The following is an 18,614-nucleotide window of genomic DNA, read 5'->3' on the forward strand; positions in this document are numbered from 1 at the left end:
AATTTATGCAGTTGCAAGATTCCCGCCTCGGTTCAACTGATCGGTATTTCTCAAACTTGGTAAGAATGATGACAACTACAAATTGCAGTTGGATATGAGTTTTGAAGTGCACCTGAGGGCGGTTTTACGCACGTATGCACGCACGCACGCACGCACGCACGCACGCACGCACGCACGCATGCACGCACGCACACACACACACACACACACACACACACACACACACACACACACACACACACACACACACACACACACACACACACATACATACACATACACACACACACACACACATACACACACATCAATGTTTGCGGATGACGCAAAATTAATGAGAAGAGTTGTGACAGGCGAGGATTGTAGGATCCTCCAAGAGAATTTAAACACGTTACAGAGATGGTCAGAGAAATGGCTACTGGAGTTCAACACGAATAAATGTAAAGTTATGGAAATGGGATCAGGTGATAGGCGACCAAAGGGACAGTCACAATGAAGGGGAACTGCCTACCTGTAACGATTCGAGAAAGAGACCTCGGAGTGGACGTAACACCTAATCTAACTCCTGAGGCACATATAAATAGGATAACGACAGCAGCGTACTCTACACTGGCAAAATTTAGAACTTCATTCAGAAACCTAAGTAAGGAGGATTTTAAGTCGCTTTACACTGCATACGTGAGACCAGTCTTAGAGTATGCCGCGCCATCGTGGAGCCCCCACCTGAAGAAACTCATAAGGAAACTGGAGAAGGTTCAGAGGTTTGCGACGAGGCTTGTCCCAGAATTACGAGGGATGGGATATGAAGAGCGTCTGAAGGAACTGAACCTTACGACACTAGAGAAAAGAAGGGAGAGAGGAAATATGATAGGAACATATAAAATACTCAGGGGAATTGACAAAGTGGAAATAGACGAAATGTTCTCACGTAATAATAACAGAACGAGGGGACATGGGTGGAAACTGGAAACTCAGATGAGTCACAGAGATGTTAGGAAGTTTTCTCTTAGCGTGAGAGTAGTGGAAAAATGGAATGCACTTAAGGAACAGGTTGTGGAAGCAAGTACTATTCATAATTTTAAAACAAGGTATGATAGGGAAATAGGACCGGAGTCCGTGTATTATACAACCAACGGCCAGAAAAGCTGGGTCCAAGATCTAGTGCTCGATCCTGCAGGCACAAATTGGTGAATACACACACACACAACCATAGTAAGTACACACCAGAGATACAGAGCCATACACAGACACCATACACAGGCACCATACACAGACACCATACACAGGCACCATACACAACCACCATACACAACCACCATACACAGGCACCATACACAGGCACCATACACAGCCACCATACACAGCCCCCATACACAGCCACCATACACAGGCACCATACACAACCACCATACACAGGCACCATACACAACCACCATACACAGGCGCCATACACATTCACCATACACAGGCACCATACACAGCCACCATACACAGCCACTATACACAGGCACCATACACAGGCACCATACACAGCCACCATACACAGCCACCATATACAGGCACCATACACAGGCACCATACACAACCACCATACACAGGCACCATACACAACCACCATACACAGGCGCCATACACATTCACCATACACAGGCACCATACACAGCCACCATACACAACCACCATACACAGGCACCATACACAGGCACCATACACAGCCACCATACACAGCCCCCATACACAGCCACCATACACAGGCACCATACACAACCACCATACACAGCCACCATATACAGGCACCATACACAGGCACCATACACAACCACCATACACAGGCACCATACACAACCACCATACACAGGCGCCATACACATTCACCATACACAGGCACCATACACAGCCACCATACACAGCCACTATACACAGGCACCATACACAGGCACCATACACAGCCACCATACACAGCCACCATACACAGCCACCATACACAGCCACCATACACAGCCACCATACACAGCCCCCATACACAGGCACCATACACAGCCACCATACACAGCCACCATACACAGCCACCCACACAGCCACCATACACAGCCACCATACACAGCCACCATACACAGCCAACCCATACAGCCACTCCACACAGCCACCATACACAACCACCATACACAGGCGCCATACACAGGCACCATACACAACCACCATACACAACCACCATACACAGGCACCATACACAGCCACCATACACAGCCACCATACACAACCACTCCATACAGCCACCATACACAACCACCATACACAATCACCATACACAGCCACCATACACAGCCACCCACACAGCCACCATACACAGCCACCATACACAACCACCATACACAGCCACCATACACAGCCACCATACACAGCCACCCACACAGCCACCATACACAGCCACCATACACAGCCACCATACACAGCCACCCACACAGCCACCATACACAGCCACCATACACAGACACCATACACAGCCACCATACACAGGCACCATACACAGCCACCATACACAGCAACCATACACAGCCACCATACACAGCCACCCACACAGCCACCATACACAGCCACCATACACAGGCACCATACACAGCCACCATACACAGCCACCATACACAGCCACCATACACAGCCACCATACACAGCCACCATACACAGCCACCATACACAGCCACCATACACAACCACCATACACAACCACCATACACAGCCACCATACACAGCCACCATACACAGCCACCATACACAGGCGCCATACACAGCCACCATACACAGGCGCCATACACAGCCACCATACACAGGCACCATACACAGGCGCCATACACAGCCACCCACACAGCCACCATACACAGCCACCATACACAGGCACCATACACAGCCACCCCACACAGCCACCCCACACAGGCACCATTCACAGCTACCATACACAGCCACCATACACAGGCACCATACACAGCCACCATACACAGCCACCATACACAGGCACCATACACAGCCACCATACACAGCCACCATACACAGCCACCATACACAGGCACCATACACTGCCACCATACACAGCCACCATACACAGCCACCATACACAGCCACCATACACAGCCACCATACACAGCCACCATACACAGCCACCATACACAGCCACCATACACAGCCACCATACACAGCCACCATACACAGCCACCATACACAGCCACAATACACAGGCACCATACACAGGCACCATACACAGCCACCATACACAGCCACCATACACAGCCACCATACACAGCCACCATACACAACCACCATACACAGGCACCATACACAGGCACCATACACAGCCACCATACACAGCCACCATACACAGCCACCATACACAGCCACCATACACAGGCACCATACACAGCCACCATACACAGCCACCATACACAGGCACCATACACAGCCACCATACACAGCCACCATACACAGCCACCATACACAGGCACCATACACTGCCACCATACACAGCCACCATACACAGCCACCATACACAGCCACCATACACAGCCACCATACACAGCCACCATACACAGCCACCATACACAGCCACCATACACAGCCACCATACACAGCCACCATACACAGCCACCATACACAGCCACCATACACAGCCACCATACACAGCCACCATACACAGGCACCATACACAGGCACCATACACAGCCACCATACACAGCCACCATACACAGCCACCATACACAGCCACCATACACAACCACCATACACAGGCACCATACACAGGCACCATACACAGGCACCATACACAGCCACCATACACAGCCACCATACACAGCCACCATACACAGCCACCATACACAGGCACCATACACAGGCACCATACACAGCCACCATACACAGCCACCATACACAGCCACCATACACAGCCACCATACACAGCCACCATACACAGCCACCATACACAGCCACCATACACAGCCACCATACACAGCCACCATACACAGCCACCATACACAGGCACCATACACAGGCACCATACACAGCCCATACACAGCCACCATACACAGGCCACCATACACAGCCACCATACACAGCCACCATACACAGGCACCATACACAGCCACCATACACAGCACCATACACAGGCCACCATACACAGCCACCATACACAGCCACCATACACAGCCACCCCACACAGCCACCCCACACAGCCACCATACACAGCCACCATACACAGCCACCATACACAGGCACCATACACAGCCACCCCACACAGCCACTATACACAGCCACCATACACAGCCACCATACACAGCCACCATACACACGCGCCATACACAGCCACCATACACAGCCACCATACACAGGCACCATACACAGCCACCATACACAGCCACCATACACAGGCACCATACACAGCCACCATACACAGCCACCATACACAGGCACCATACACAGCCACCATACACAGCCACCATACACAGCCACCATACACAGCCACCCCACACAGCCACCATACACAGCCACCATACACAGCCACCATACACAGCCACCTGAGGGAATATTTACACAGCCCAATTTACTGACGTTTGCTAAACTTGATTTTCAACCGAACGTAATTGACAAGTCGATCAAACTTAGGCTCAAACTACCTTATCAAGTATTCAAACTTGAGCCAAAACTTGGAGCTCGGCCAGCTGTAGCTGATCAAAGGCAAGCCTCCACCTTCCTGCCTTCCTTCCTTCAATCCTTCCTTCAATCCTTACCCTAGGGTTCACTCACCTCCCTTTATCCTTCCCTAATTACTGTCACCCTCATCTCTATTCCGTCTCGTTCGTGTTATTTTAAGCCTCCTCCGTCTCTTCCTTGTACTCCTTCTTCCGCTCCTCCTTCTCCTCTTCCTACCCCTCCTACTCCTCTTCCCTACATCCTCCTCCTACTCCTTCTCCTCCTGGAGACAGATTTCCTCATTCCTATCAGTTTCACATTATCGTGTGTCTTCCTGGGCCGCTTGGGCCGTCACCCGAGTGTTGGTACACACTCTCTTCCCCCCTGCTACTGTGGTCGTCTGACACGACCCCTTCCCTGTGTTGTCGTCTGACACGACCCCTTCCCTGTGTGGTCGTCTGACACGACCCCTTCCCTGTGTTGTCGTCTGACACGACCCCTTCCCTGTGTTGTCGTCTGACACGACCCCTTCCCTGTGTTGTCGTCTGACACGACCCCTTCCCTGTGTTGTCGTCTGACACCACCCCTTCCCTGTGTTGTCGTCTGACACCACCCCTTCCCTGTGTTGTCGTCTGACACGACCCCTTCCCTGTGTTGTCGTCTGACACGACCCCTTCCCTGTGTTGTCGTCTGACACGACCCCTTCCCTGGGTTGTCGTCTGACACGACCCCTTCCCTGGGTTGTCGTCTGACACGACCCCTTCCCTGGGTTGTCGTCTGACACGACCCCTTCCCTGTGTTGTCGTCTGACACGACCCCTTCCCTGTGTTGTCGTCTGACACGACCCCTTCCCTGTGTTGTCGTCTGACACGACCCCTTCCCTGGGTTGTCGTCTGACACGACCCCTTCCCTGGGTTGTCGTCTGACACGACCCCTTCCCTGTGTTGTCATCTGACACGACCCCTTCACTGTGTTGTCGTCTGACACGACCCCTTCCCTGTGTTGTCGTCTGACACCACCCCTTCCCTGTGTTGTCGTCTGACACCACCCCTTCCCTGTGTTGTCGTCTGACACCACCCCTTCCCTGTGTTGTCGTCTGACACCACCCCTTCCCTGTGTTGTCGTCTGACACTACCCCTTCCCTGTGTTGTCGTCTGACACCACCCCTTCCCTGTGTTGTCGTCTGACACAACCCCTTCCCTGTGTTGTCGTCTGACACGACCCCTTCACTGTGTTGTCGTCTGACACGACCCCTTCCCTGTGTTGTCGTCTGACACGACCACTTCTCTGTATTGTCGTCTGACACCACCCCTTCCCTGTGTTGTCGTCTGACACGACCCCTTCCCTGTGTTGTCGTCGGTGCTGACACGACCCCTTCCCTGTATTGTCGTCTGACACGACCACTTCTCTGTATTGTCGTCTGACACCACCCCTTCCCTGTGTTGTCGTCTTACACGACCCCTTCCCTGTGTTGTCGTCGGTGCTGACACGACCCCTTCCCTGTGTTGTCGTCTGACACGACCCCTTCCCTGTGTTGTCGTCTGACACCACCCCTTCCCTGTGTTGTCGTCTGACACCACCCCTTCCCCTGTGTTGTCGTCTGACACGACCCCTTCCCTGTGTTGTCGTCTGACACGACCCCTTCCCTGTGTTGTCGTCTGACACGACCCCTTCACTGTGTTGTCGTCTGACACCACCCCTTCCCTGTGTTGTCGTCTGACACGACCCCTTCACTGTGTTGTCGTCTGACACGACCCCTTCACTGTGTTGTCGTCTGACACGACCCCTTCACTGTGTTGTCGTCTGACACCACCCCTTCCCTGTATTGTCGTCTGACACGACCCCTTCCCTGTGTTGTCGTCGCTCCTGACACGACCCCCTTGAGGCCCAGGATTCAGCAAGCATTTGTACAGCCAATTACGAAACCTGTGGATCTTTCTTGAGTCATGGCGGCTGCTGTTTGCATTTATTTAACCGTTTATGGTCATCAAAACTTGTCAACTGGTTGTGTCTGGGGAGCTGATAAACTCTTACATCAACTATAAAGAAGGCAGACTGTGCGAGGAGAGATGTAGAGGCTTCGTAATTGGTTACTTACGTCCTTGATGAACCTTGCGACGCAATCGCCACATTTTCCCAACATTTTCTCGTCGATTTTTACTGCTCTATTTATCAAGATCTTCCTTTCAGCCAGACTCCGAGATGACATCGAGGGCGACCTCCTTCACGCCCTCGCTTGAGGTCAACCTTCACTGTAAGTCACCAGGATGAGGTTATCCTTCACTGTTAGTCACCAGGATGAGGTCATCCTTCACTGTAAGTCACCAGGATAAGGTCAACCTTCACTGTAAGTCACCAGGATGAGGTCAACCTTCACTGTAAATCACCAGGATGAGGTCATCCTTCACTGTAAGTCACCAGGATGAGGTCATCCTTCACTGTAAGTCACCAGGATGAGGTCATCCTTCACTGTAAGTCACCAGGATGAGGTCAACCTTCACTATAAGTCAGCAGGATGAGGTCATCCTTCACTGTAAGTCACCAGGATGAGGTCATCCTTCACTGTTAGTCACCAGGATGAGGTCAACCTTCACTGTAAATCACCAGGATGAGGTCATCCTTCACTGTAAGTCACCAGGATGAGGTCAACCTTCACTGTAAGTCACCAGGATGAGGTCAACCTTCACTGTTGGGGGCGCGGAGCTGGGTAGTGTGGGCACTTGGTCGACGTAAGCGTTCACAACACACCGTTCGTATCTCCCCAGGCAGGCTCTCAGCGTTAAGGCACATCCCTATGTTGTTGTTGTTTAAGATTCAGCTACTGGGAACAAAACGTTCCAAGTAGCACGGGCTATGGTGAGCCCGTAGAGGACATCACAGGGCTCGACTAAGCACCCACACACCCACGGTCAATACGGTTCAACAGCCCTCACCTAGTGACGGCTGATATTAGATTCTGACGGCTGAATATAATTAACTTAATTGGCCAATTAAGGTTTGTGTTAGGGGGATGTCAGCCTAAATTTGGTTATTCGGCCAAGTTAATTTGATCGTTATTATTGAATTTGTGAAGTGTCTTACTGCCTTTGGAAAGACGGTGTTCGGCAGTAATGTTGATATAATTGCAGATCTTCGGTGTGCCACTTACTCATTTCCAGCCATATTACTCACATTATTCAGCCTTTTATCATCTTATTGCATGTCTTCTTTATTGTTCCTTTCAGTGTTTACACCTTCTCTCCTCTCCTCGCCTGGACAATGCTGGACAAATGTTATTTGTCCAGCATCTCAATAAATTTGACCTCTGTATATCCTTTGGTTTATCCATGAGTTTCCTAGCACCGTCTTCGTCATCATCTCTCTCTCTCTCTCTCTCTCTCTCTCTCTCTCTCTCTCTCTCTCTCTCTCTCTCTCTCTCTCTCTCTCTCTCTCTCTCTCTCTCTCTCCCTCTCTCTCATAGTAGCTATTGCAGTTCCACTTAATCCTCACTATTTTTGGTCGTTCAATAGACCTTAAATAGTGCAATAATTATGTTATTATGTGATCTATAATAGGGGTATCTCAAGTTTGAATCCGGGTACTAGAAAAAATTTCCACAAGGACAAACTTTGTAACAAATCATCAACATGGTTTCTGAAGGGGAAGTCGTGCCTGACAAATCTGATCGAGTTCTGTGACAAAGTTACTAAAATAAAACAGGAAAAGAAAGGCTGGGTAGACTGCATTTTTCCTAGACTATAGAAGTGCACCTAACATTCTTCCTCACGAAAGATTGGTGTACAAGGAGATGCAAGCTGGAAGTCACGTGGGGAGTCACTAAACTAGGGAAGAGAGCACCTGAAGGACTGAAAACAGAGAGTCACAGAAGCGAGGTCTCCAGCTGGAGGAATACCACAAGTGGGGTCCTCCCAAGGCTCGTTTCTGGGACCTCTGCTGTTCTTAAAGTTAGTGAACTACCCGAAGGAGTGAGTGCATGCATGTCAATGTTTACAGATGCAGCAAACATAATGAAGAATGCAAAAAACAGAGGTCGATTGCAGATTGTTACAAGATGACCATGAAAACTCCATCAGTTGGCAAACAAATGGTTGCTGGAGTTCAATCTCAATAAATGTAAAGTAATGAGGATGGAGAAGAGAGAAAGGAGACCAGAAAGCGCATACACCATAAATGTTTGGAAGAATCAGAGAAAGAACGAGATTTGGGAGTGGATATAATTATGACACACACAACACTAACTAGTAATGAACCGAGAAGTTCATCAAAAAGATTGTCGAGGACGCCGATGGTAGTGTGACCAAGTGGGTTCCCTTCGCTCACATAGCAACATCCCTGTCACCACTTCTCATGAGTTATAACACTACAAAAGCTCTCTGTCATCTTCCCAACCACTTGGGCTGGACGGTAGAGCGACGGTCTTGCTTCATGCAGGTCAGCGTTCAATCCCCGACCGTCCAAGTGGTTGGGCACCACTTGGACGTCCCATGCCAAATCCTTATCCTGACCCCTTCCAAGTGCCCATAGACCCCCCTCCCCTCCCCTCTTGATGTGCCACAATGCACCAAATACATCCTTAAGCTAACTAGACACGTACACACCCAAGCAACCCACCTAACCCAACAAATACAGAGACAACGTGGATATGCTATTTTCAAAGTCCTTTGTCATTTGTACATCTGAGACCCTAAGGTACAGAATACGACGTACTAGAGAGCTTGGGCTGTCCTCTGACGCCTGTCCCTCACCCCGACCAGCCTGAGGCTCCAGGTGCACTATCACGTGACCAGTCACTCCACACCTGCAGTAATGTAGGTGTGGAGAGACTGGTCACGTGGCCAGTCTCTCTACACCTGCAGTAATGTAGGTGTGGAGAGATTGGTCACGTGGCCAGTCTCTCTACACCTGCAGTAATGTAGGTGTGGAGAGACTGGTCACGTGGCCAGTCTCTCTACACCTGCAGTAATATAGGTGTGGAGAGACTGGTAACGTGGCTAGTCTCTCCACACCTGCAGCCTCTGAAAGTAGAGTAGGTTTATAATAATGATTAAGAAAATACACAAGTGTAACGAGTAACTACCCCTCACCACTAAGATCACCACCCATCACCATCACCACTAAGATCACCACCCATCACCATCACCACTAAGATCACCACCCATCACCATCACCACTAAGATCACCACCCATCACCATCACCACTAAGATCACCACCCATCACCATCACCACTAAGATCACCACCCATCACCATCACCACTAAGATCACCACCCATCACCATCACCACTAAGATCACCACCCATCACCACCCATCACCCCTAAGATCACCACCCATCACCCCTAAGATCACCACCCATCACCACTAAGATCAGCACCCATCATCACTAAGATCACCACCCATCACCCCTAAGATCACCACCCATCACCACTAAGATCACCACCCATCACCACTAAGATCACCACCCATCACCACTAAGATCACCACTCATCACCCCTTAGATCACCACCCATCACCACTAAGATCACCACCCATCATCATCACCACCCATCACCATCACCACCCATCACTACCCATCACCATCACTACCCATCACCATCACAACCCGTCACCATCACTACCCATCACCATCACCACCCATCACCATCACTACCCATCACCATCACCATCAATCACCATCACTACCCATCACCATCACCACCCATCACCATCACTACCCATCACCATCACCACCCATCACCATCACTACCCATCACCATCACTACCCATCACCATCACCACCCATCATCACCACCCCTAAGATCACCACCCATCACCATCACCACCCATTACCCCTAAGATCACCACCCATCACCACCACCACCTATCACCACCACCCATCACCATCACCAACCATCACCATCACCACCCATCACCATCACCCTCACTACCTATCACCATCACCACCCATCACCATCACCCTCACTACCTATCACCACCCATCACCATCACCACCCATCACCATCACCCTCACTACCTATCACCACCCATCACCATCACCACCCATCACCATCACCCTCACTACCTATCACCATCACCACCCATCACCATCACCCTCATTACCTATCACCACCCATCACCATCACTACCCATCACCATCACTACCCATCACCATCACTACCCATCACCATCACTACCCATCACCATCACCTCCCATCACCATCACCACCCGTCACCATCACCACCCGTCACCATCACCACCCATCACCCATCGTCTGGCGTAAGTGGCAGGCTCCCCGCCTGCGCCTCCGGGCCCGAGCATCCGGCCTTGTGTGAGTTAGGTCTGGTTTCCATTATCGATAACAAGCACAGAGTTGCATCCGTCGGGCCTGTCAACACTCTCCATATTGCCGGCTGTTGTGGGGGGGGGGAGGGGTTGTTGTTGTTGGGGCAGAGGTGGTAGAGTGGTTGGTGGGGGGGATTGTTGTTGGGGCAGGGGTGGTAGAGTGGTTGGTGGGGGGGTGGAGTGAGGGAGGAGGTGGAGAGGGTGAGAGAGGAGGTAAACAATACTATAGAGCATCTGGGGAATATCATAGCCTCAAACGGCTCACTTGTCAAGTTTTCTGGTGCTATTAGAGACCTAAATGTTTGAACAAATGTCATTATGAGTGAATTGGGTAATGTTGATATCTGGTCCAAAGTTATGTTCCTTAACAGTCAATGTGTAAGATTGTTCTTTGTTAATTCGGCTTATTAGTAGTCAATCACCGAACGTGAGTCGCAGATAACAAGAGGGAACAGAATTCATTCATTGGATGAATGGGTCAGGGTGATGAGCACGCCTGTCATCAAACAAGCGAGGATATGTATGGATTCATATTGATCATAGAAATTATTTTATATCTTGGCGTAATTCTGAGTACCAACAACAAACGCGTGGAAGATTTTTGCAAGGGTTGTGTTGAATAATGTTTGGAGTTATTCTCTGGTTATCACTTATGGCGACGCGAGGTGCGTTAAAATTTCACCTGGATCCGACGCGTGGTCTCGAAGTTATAGAAATTGGGGAAATGTGTCTTTCTCATGGATACACAATGGACACAAACCGTTCCCACCCAACCCTTACTCATCTTCCCACCCCCACCGACAACCCATCCCCACCCAACCTCTACCCACCAATCCCACCCCCAGCCACAACCCATCCCCACCCAACCCCTACCCACCAATCCCACCGCTGCCACCATTGTAACGGGTACCAGCCTCGACCTTACAATTCCTGGTTTAGCTGGCCATTATTTAACGTTTCTGTCGTACACCGTCTTAATCTTACTATAACCTGTAGTTCAGCGCCACAAAACAAAGACACTGGACCTTCCAGCTACTAACAAACTCACTAATGAGACCTAAACACAGCCACCACCTATCCTGAGAGTGTCTGTAACGACGCTAATTGACTGCGGGAAAGGACCAGTCAATCGCAACATAAACCCCAGTGTGTGGATTCCTAATTATTGAAAAGGAGGGATGAATTTACTTTGAAATAAGATAAAAGGGAGGATGTTAGCGGTTACTTAGAAGTACCCCAGGAGTAATAGAGAGCGTATAATTAACACAAAGCTTGAGCACTGCGCAGAGAGCGTATAATTAACACAAAGCTTGAGCACTGCGCAGAGAGCGTATAATTAACACAAAGCTTGAGCACTGCGCAGAGAGCGTATAATTAACACTAAGCTTGAGCACTGCGCAGAGAGCGTATAATTAACACTAAGCTTGAGCACTGCGCAGCGTATAATTGAGGTAGTAGTGATCAGTGCGCCAAGTTGGTACGACAAGTTGAACAGGCACTCTCCTGGTTTGGCTATACGCGAGGGGGGGGGGATGGAGGAGAGGGGAGGGATGATGAAGGAGGGGGCGGAAGGATAGACGAGATGGGGGCTGGGATGGCAACAAGGATGGGAAGGGCCGCCGGGAAGGCCAACTGACCGGACAAGGCAGTTGCTATGTGGGTAAAGACGCACACAGATGGCGAACAAAGGCAGGCAATAATTAGAATAGAATAGGAGTAGGAGGGTGATGGAGGGAGAGTCGGTGGGATGGAGGGAGTAGGTGGGATGGAGGGAGTAGGTGGGATGGAGGGAGTAGGTGGGATGGAGGGAGGTGCTGGAAGGGGGTCACGAATGAAGGAACAGAAGCAGAAGAGGCTACACCCAACACAAAAGTACACGATCAGAAATATATACCAAAACAATACAGTCAAATCTACTCAATACAAAGGCGTTACAGAGAGCACCACACCTATCCACAAAATACAATGTATACCAAATACACAAGGTAAAACACTCTTCTCGAGGTGTGTGTACATACAGACGTGCCGGAAGTACAGTGTAGATAACTACGACTCGCTAAATACATCAGTGTTGCTTGGCATCACTTTACTGGTAGCCAGACACGAGCAAGAGCTCACCAGGTGAAAGAAGGTGGAGTATATATATGCACTATTGGCGAGAGGTTTCGTGTGGAAACCCTCTTTGGTGTAGAGCCAAAACGTTTTTTTTTTAGACTTAAGAGGAAAGCCGATACGAATGGTTTTATTGTGAAAATACATGGTATGTGGGTTTGGCAATACACACACACACACACACACACACACACACACACACACACACACACACACACACACACACACACACACACACACACACACACACACACACACACATACACACACACACACAGACGGCCCAAGATATGATGGATTACATCACGCAGAAGTGCAAGGACGCAGGAAACAAGTTTGTCCCAGTCCAAAAGGAAAACAGAGAAATGATGAGAAACCCATGGTTTATTCAGAGATGTAGGCTAGCTAAGCAGCAAAGTAAAAGGGCATGGAGAAACTATAGGAATAACAGGACACTGGAGAGCAGAGAAAGATACCAGAATGCCAGGAATGAATATGTCAGGATGAGAAGAGAGGCAGAAAGACAATACGAAAATGACATCGCAAGCAAGGCAAAGACTAAACTGTTGCGTAGCCACATCAGGAGAAAAACAACAGTAAAGGAACAGGTTATCAAATTTAGGATAGGGGCGGAAGGATTCACTACAAATGACAAGGAAGTGTGTGAGGAACTGAATAAGAAATTCCAGGAGGTCTTCACCTTAGAGCAAAGAGAAATTCCAGAGACAAGAGAGCGAATAGCTTACCAGGAACCACTGGAAGAGTTTGAGATTACCAGCGGGGAAGTAAGGAAGTGTTTACTAAAGTTGGATGTGACAAAGGCTGTAGGCCCAGATGGAAGGAAAAATAGATTGGTTAGAAAGGCGGAGTCCAGGAGCTAATTGCTCGATTCTGTAGACACAAATAGTAAATACTCTGCTAACACGACTGAAACAACCAATGGTGCGTTTTCATGGTTGCCAGGATCAGGTTGGGTTACCGTTACCTGTGGCAGGTGGTAACCGTTACCTGTGGCAGGTGGTTACCGTTACCTGTGGCAGGTGGTTACCGTTACCTGTGGCAGGTGGTTACCGTTACCTGTGGCAGGTGGTTACGGTTACCTGTGGCAGGTGGCTACCGTTACCTGTGGCAGGTGGCTACCGTTACCTGTGGCAGGTGCCTACCGTTACCTGTGGCAGGTGGCTACCGTTACCTGTTGCAGGTGGCTACCGTTACCTGGGGCAGGTGGCTACCGTTACCTGTGGCAGGTGGCTACCGTTACTTGTAGTAGGTGGCTACCGTTACCTGTGGCAGGTGGTTTCCGTTACCTGTGGCAGGTGCCTACCGTTACCTGTGGCAGGTGGCTATCGTTACCTGTGGCAGGTGGCTACCGTTACCTGTTGCAGGTGGCTACCGTTGCCTGGGGCAGGTGGCTACCGTTACCTGTGGCAGGTACCGTTACCTGTTGCAGGTGGCTACCGTTACCTGTGGCAGGTGGCTACCGTTACCTGTAGCAAGTGGCTACCGTTACTTGTAGCAGGTGGCTACAGGTAACGAATCTCCCAATCCTAATCACTCCAGGTGCAAACTGTTTAAGCAGGAACTAGGTCATGTCCTCCCACACCACATCACCAAATGCCCAGTTATTAGACCCTTCACACACCCCTGCATGATGTCCCTGGACCTTTGCAATTACTTTACTACCTCTCGTGTTCTTGAAGACATCCTCATAATGCACCCAAAATTTGTCACTGCAGGCTACTGATCACATGACCCTGCATGACTATATGTAAACCCAACATATGTAGTCTCGGGTAGGTGTATACATAGCCAGGTATGTGTGTATAGATATCTGTGAGTGTATTAGAAGAGAGGTCAGCAACACTCACCCTTGGGTGGATTGACGGTGACACCGGCGCGGTAGAGGGCCTCGTCGCTCTGCCAGTCTTGGTTTCTTCTGACAGTCCTGGCGGCCAGGAGGAGCAGGAGGCCCACACACGCCCCCGCCACCACCGCACGCCACCCGCGACTCCTGCACACTCTGCTTTTACTGCGTGACTCGCCTGAGAGCAGACAATGATCACACTGTCAGCTACAAGAGGTAATAAAGCAGATATGACCACGCACTTATATCACACAGTGGCTTTATCTAGCAATGTCTAGTAAAGTTAGTTATGTGGTGAATATATATATACATAGGACAGGTGGTAATTTTAAGGGTTCGTTTCACCTGTTCGATGCCATTTGGGTGTGGTTGTGGCGCGCCAGAGAGACTGGCACCCCAGTGCCACCAGGAGACAGGCGCCCATGGAGGGGAGGTACAGCACTCGCTCGGCCACCACGAAGCCCACGTAGGCGGCCAGGTTGGAGGCCGGGAGGAAGGGCAGGACGAGCAGGCCCCACGCCAGCACCAGCACCAGGGGACTCGGGTGCCAGCACGGCGGGCGGCGGAGTGGGTACGCCGGGTACGGCACGTCGCCGTGCTGCACGTTGTTGTTGAGCACGTCGTGGTAGGCGTGCTGGCTGTGATATGTGTACATCTTTGTGGTGAGGGTGAGGTGGTGGCGCGCCCTCCAGCAGGCCGTGGCAGCCGTGCCAGCCACGGCCGCCACGGACGCCAGCAGCACGGCAGTCTCCAGGTTGGCAGGGTCGCTCAGGCACGTGACCAGAGGCACGGAGCCCATCGACCAGTCGAAGGAGAGGGTGGCAGGCCACACCAGGAGCCGCCCGTGCACCGCCCACCCTCGGGCGATGCTGAGGGCGCGGGTCAGCACCGAGGGGGCGTGGGCGGCCGGGTTGTCGGCGTGGGTGAAGGTGGGCGTGTGGGGGGCGAGGCTGACACGCGCCCACACCAGCGCCAGAGTGCTCACGCTACCCGGCCACAGCTCCCGTACCAGCGCCTGCACCACAGACTGTAACAGACACGTCAAGGGTATAGTGACACCTACAGTGACAGACACGTGACAGGTATAGTGACAGACACGTGACAGGTATAGTGACAGACACGTGACAGGTATAGTGACAGACACGTGACAGGTATAGTGACAGACACGTGACAGGTATTGTGACAGACACGTGACAGGTATAGTGACAGACACGTGACAGGTATTGTGACAGACACGTGATAGGTATAGTGACAGACACGTGACAGGTATAGTGACAGACACGTGACAGGTATAGTGACAGACACGTGACAGCTAAACACACATGACAGCTACGGATATATATGACAGCTACAGAAACATGACAGTTAAAGACAAATGACAGCTGCTTATTGTGCACCCCATACTAATTATGTGGTAGATTACTGTACACCCCATACTCATCCTGTGGTAGATTACTGTGCACCCCATACTCATCATGTGGTAGATTACTGTACACCCCATACTCATCATGTGGTAGATTACTGTACACCCCATACTCATCATGTGGTAGATTACTGTGCACCCCATACTCATCATGTGGTAGATTACTGTGCACCCCATACTCATCATGTGGTAGATTACTGTGCACCCCATACTCATCATGTGGTAGATTACTGTGCACCCCATACTCATCATGTGGTAGATTACTGTGCACCCCATACTCATCCTGTGGTAGATAGTGACACTGGATGGTGATCCTCACCTTATTCCTGGGCGTGATAGTGAGAACAGCGGCGGCCTGCAGCAGTAGACCTACTCCCAGGGCCGTGACGCCCTGCTCCTTGCAGGCCATGGCCACGCCCGCGCCTGCCACGCTCAGCACCAGCCACGCCCACGACGGCACCGCCCATCTGCCCTTGGAGCCCCAGCAGATGGTGGCGCAGGGGAGGGCTTTAGAGGCGTGGTTGTCCTCCCAGCACACGCACCCGTGGCCGCAGTTGCCGAGTCTCCGCGCCCACGCCCGCCCCGTGGCACGCCCACGGAGATACCTGATGTAGGCGGCCAGGGCGAGGCAGAAGGCGAGGGCGGCTAGGAGCTCCGCCCGTCCTACCACGCCCGCCACGGCTTCCACGTGCACGGGGTGGGCGGCGAAGAGTGACCCGGCCCCAAGGCACGCCCACGCCCCTACTCCGACGCACTGCAACACGCCCACGTAGGCGGCGGTGACGGCAGCGTGTAGGAGCACATTGACCACGTGGAAGGTGGAAGCCGAGAAGCCGGCTTTGAGCGAGGGAGTGAGGGAAGGCACAGCCGGGCTTGGCACTGATGAGGGCGGCAGTGTGGGGGGCGCGGGCGGCACTGTGGGCGGGGGTGGCACTGCCGAGGGGCCGCCCTCGCCCCCCGGCAGGTCGTAGTCGCGGGTGAGAGCGCGGGCCAGCACCACATTCATCCTGTAGGGGAAAATGGTCTTGTTAGAAGGTAACATTAACTCTCCGTAACGAGGGGGTATATGGTTATTAACTCATGGCGGCTTTACCCACTCTCTCTTACCCTTCCCTTCCCTCCCTACCTCCTAATACCTCCTACCCTTCCACCCCTCATACCCACTACCCTCCCTTCTCCTGATACCTCCTTCCCTCCCTCCCTTCTCTCTCTAAAAAAGTGACTAAGTGAATCACATCAGCTCCGGAGGATACGATTCTTAAGGTCTTCATCTTAGATGTGAGGACTTCCTGTCCTCAGGTGTCTGGTGATGTCTCCTGATGTCTCTTAGTGTCTCCTGGTGTCTCTTGGTGTCTCCTAGTGTCCCCTGTTGTCTCCTGATGTTCCCTGTTGTTTCCTGATGTCTCCTGATGTCCCCTGTTGTCTCCTGATGTCTCCTGGTGTCTCTTGGTGTCTTCCGATGTCCCCTGATGTCTCCTGATGTCTCTTAGTGTCTCCTGGTGTCTCTTGGTATTTCATAGTGTCTCCTGATGTCCCCTGATGTCTCCCGATGTCTCCTGGTGTTCCCTGATGTCCCCTGTTGTCTCCTAGTGTCTTATACACCCCCTGATATACCCATCATGGGGCCTAACCCCTTTATACACGTCATGGGGGGGGGGGGGGGGGTTCTAACTCCCTCCAATATAATATGGGAGTAAATTCTCGGCCCTTGTAAAATACAGAACAAATCTTCAGATTTGTAAACAAATATTTTGCAAATGTAAATCCTCATTACCATATAATTGCACCATGCCCTTGCAGCACAATCAATGATTGTGTGATTTATAACTATGCATAAATCCCTCCCCCCCCCCCCCCTCCCCCACTATTTTGACTTAGAACGGCATAAATCCCTACGTTGCGTGACTTATTCTTTGAGATAAATCCCCCACGTGACTCATTCTTATGGAATTTAATTTGCCATTAATCTTCCGCTTATTTGAATCCGATATCCAAATAAATCTCCATTATGTATAATTATATCTCTCGCATAAATCCCAGACTGAGATTAGTCTTCCTCTATATTACAACCTGATTTAATCACTCTTATTTAATACTGGTTAATCCTACTGCGAGAGTGCTGAAATCACAGTGCCTTCAGTGTAACGATGGACGTCAACGGGAACTGTGTGGATTCCGTCGTACTGTGCACTGTATGTTCACTGTCACTGTATGTTCACTGT

General features: G+C 51.0%; 1 protein-coding gene across 1 annotated transcript in view; it reads right to left on the reverse strand.

The window, feature by feature from the left end:
- Positions 1-18,614, reverse strand: part of LOC123749789 (protein O-mannosyl-transferase TMTC2) — a 918,506-nt gene that overhangs the window by 150,761 nt on the left and 749,131 nt on the right. Inside the window, exons 4-6 of the mRNA XM_069301975.1 lie at positions 16,712-17,399; positions 15,315-15,996; positions 14,974-15,147 (exon numbers count right to left, since the gene is read on the reverse strand). Coding sequence (XP_069158076.1) covers positions 14,974-15,147; positions 15,315-15,996; positions 16,712-17,399 — 1,544 coding nt within the window. The remainder of the gene's footprint in view (positions 1-14,973; positions 15,148-15,314; positions 15,997-16,711; positions 17,400-18,614) is intronic.

Source organism: Procambarus clarkii, chromosome 47 (genome assembly GCF_040958095.1).
Source record: "Procambarus clarkii isolate CNS0578487 chromosome 47, FALCON_Pclarkii_2.0, whole genome shotgun sequence".
Lineage (NCBI taxonomy): Eukaryota > Metazoa > Arthropoda > Malacostraca > Decapoda > Cambaridae > Procambarus > Procambarus clarkii.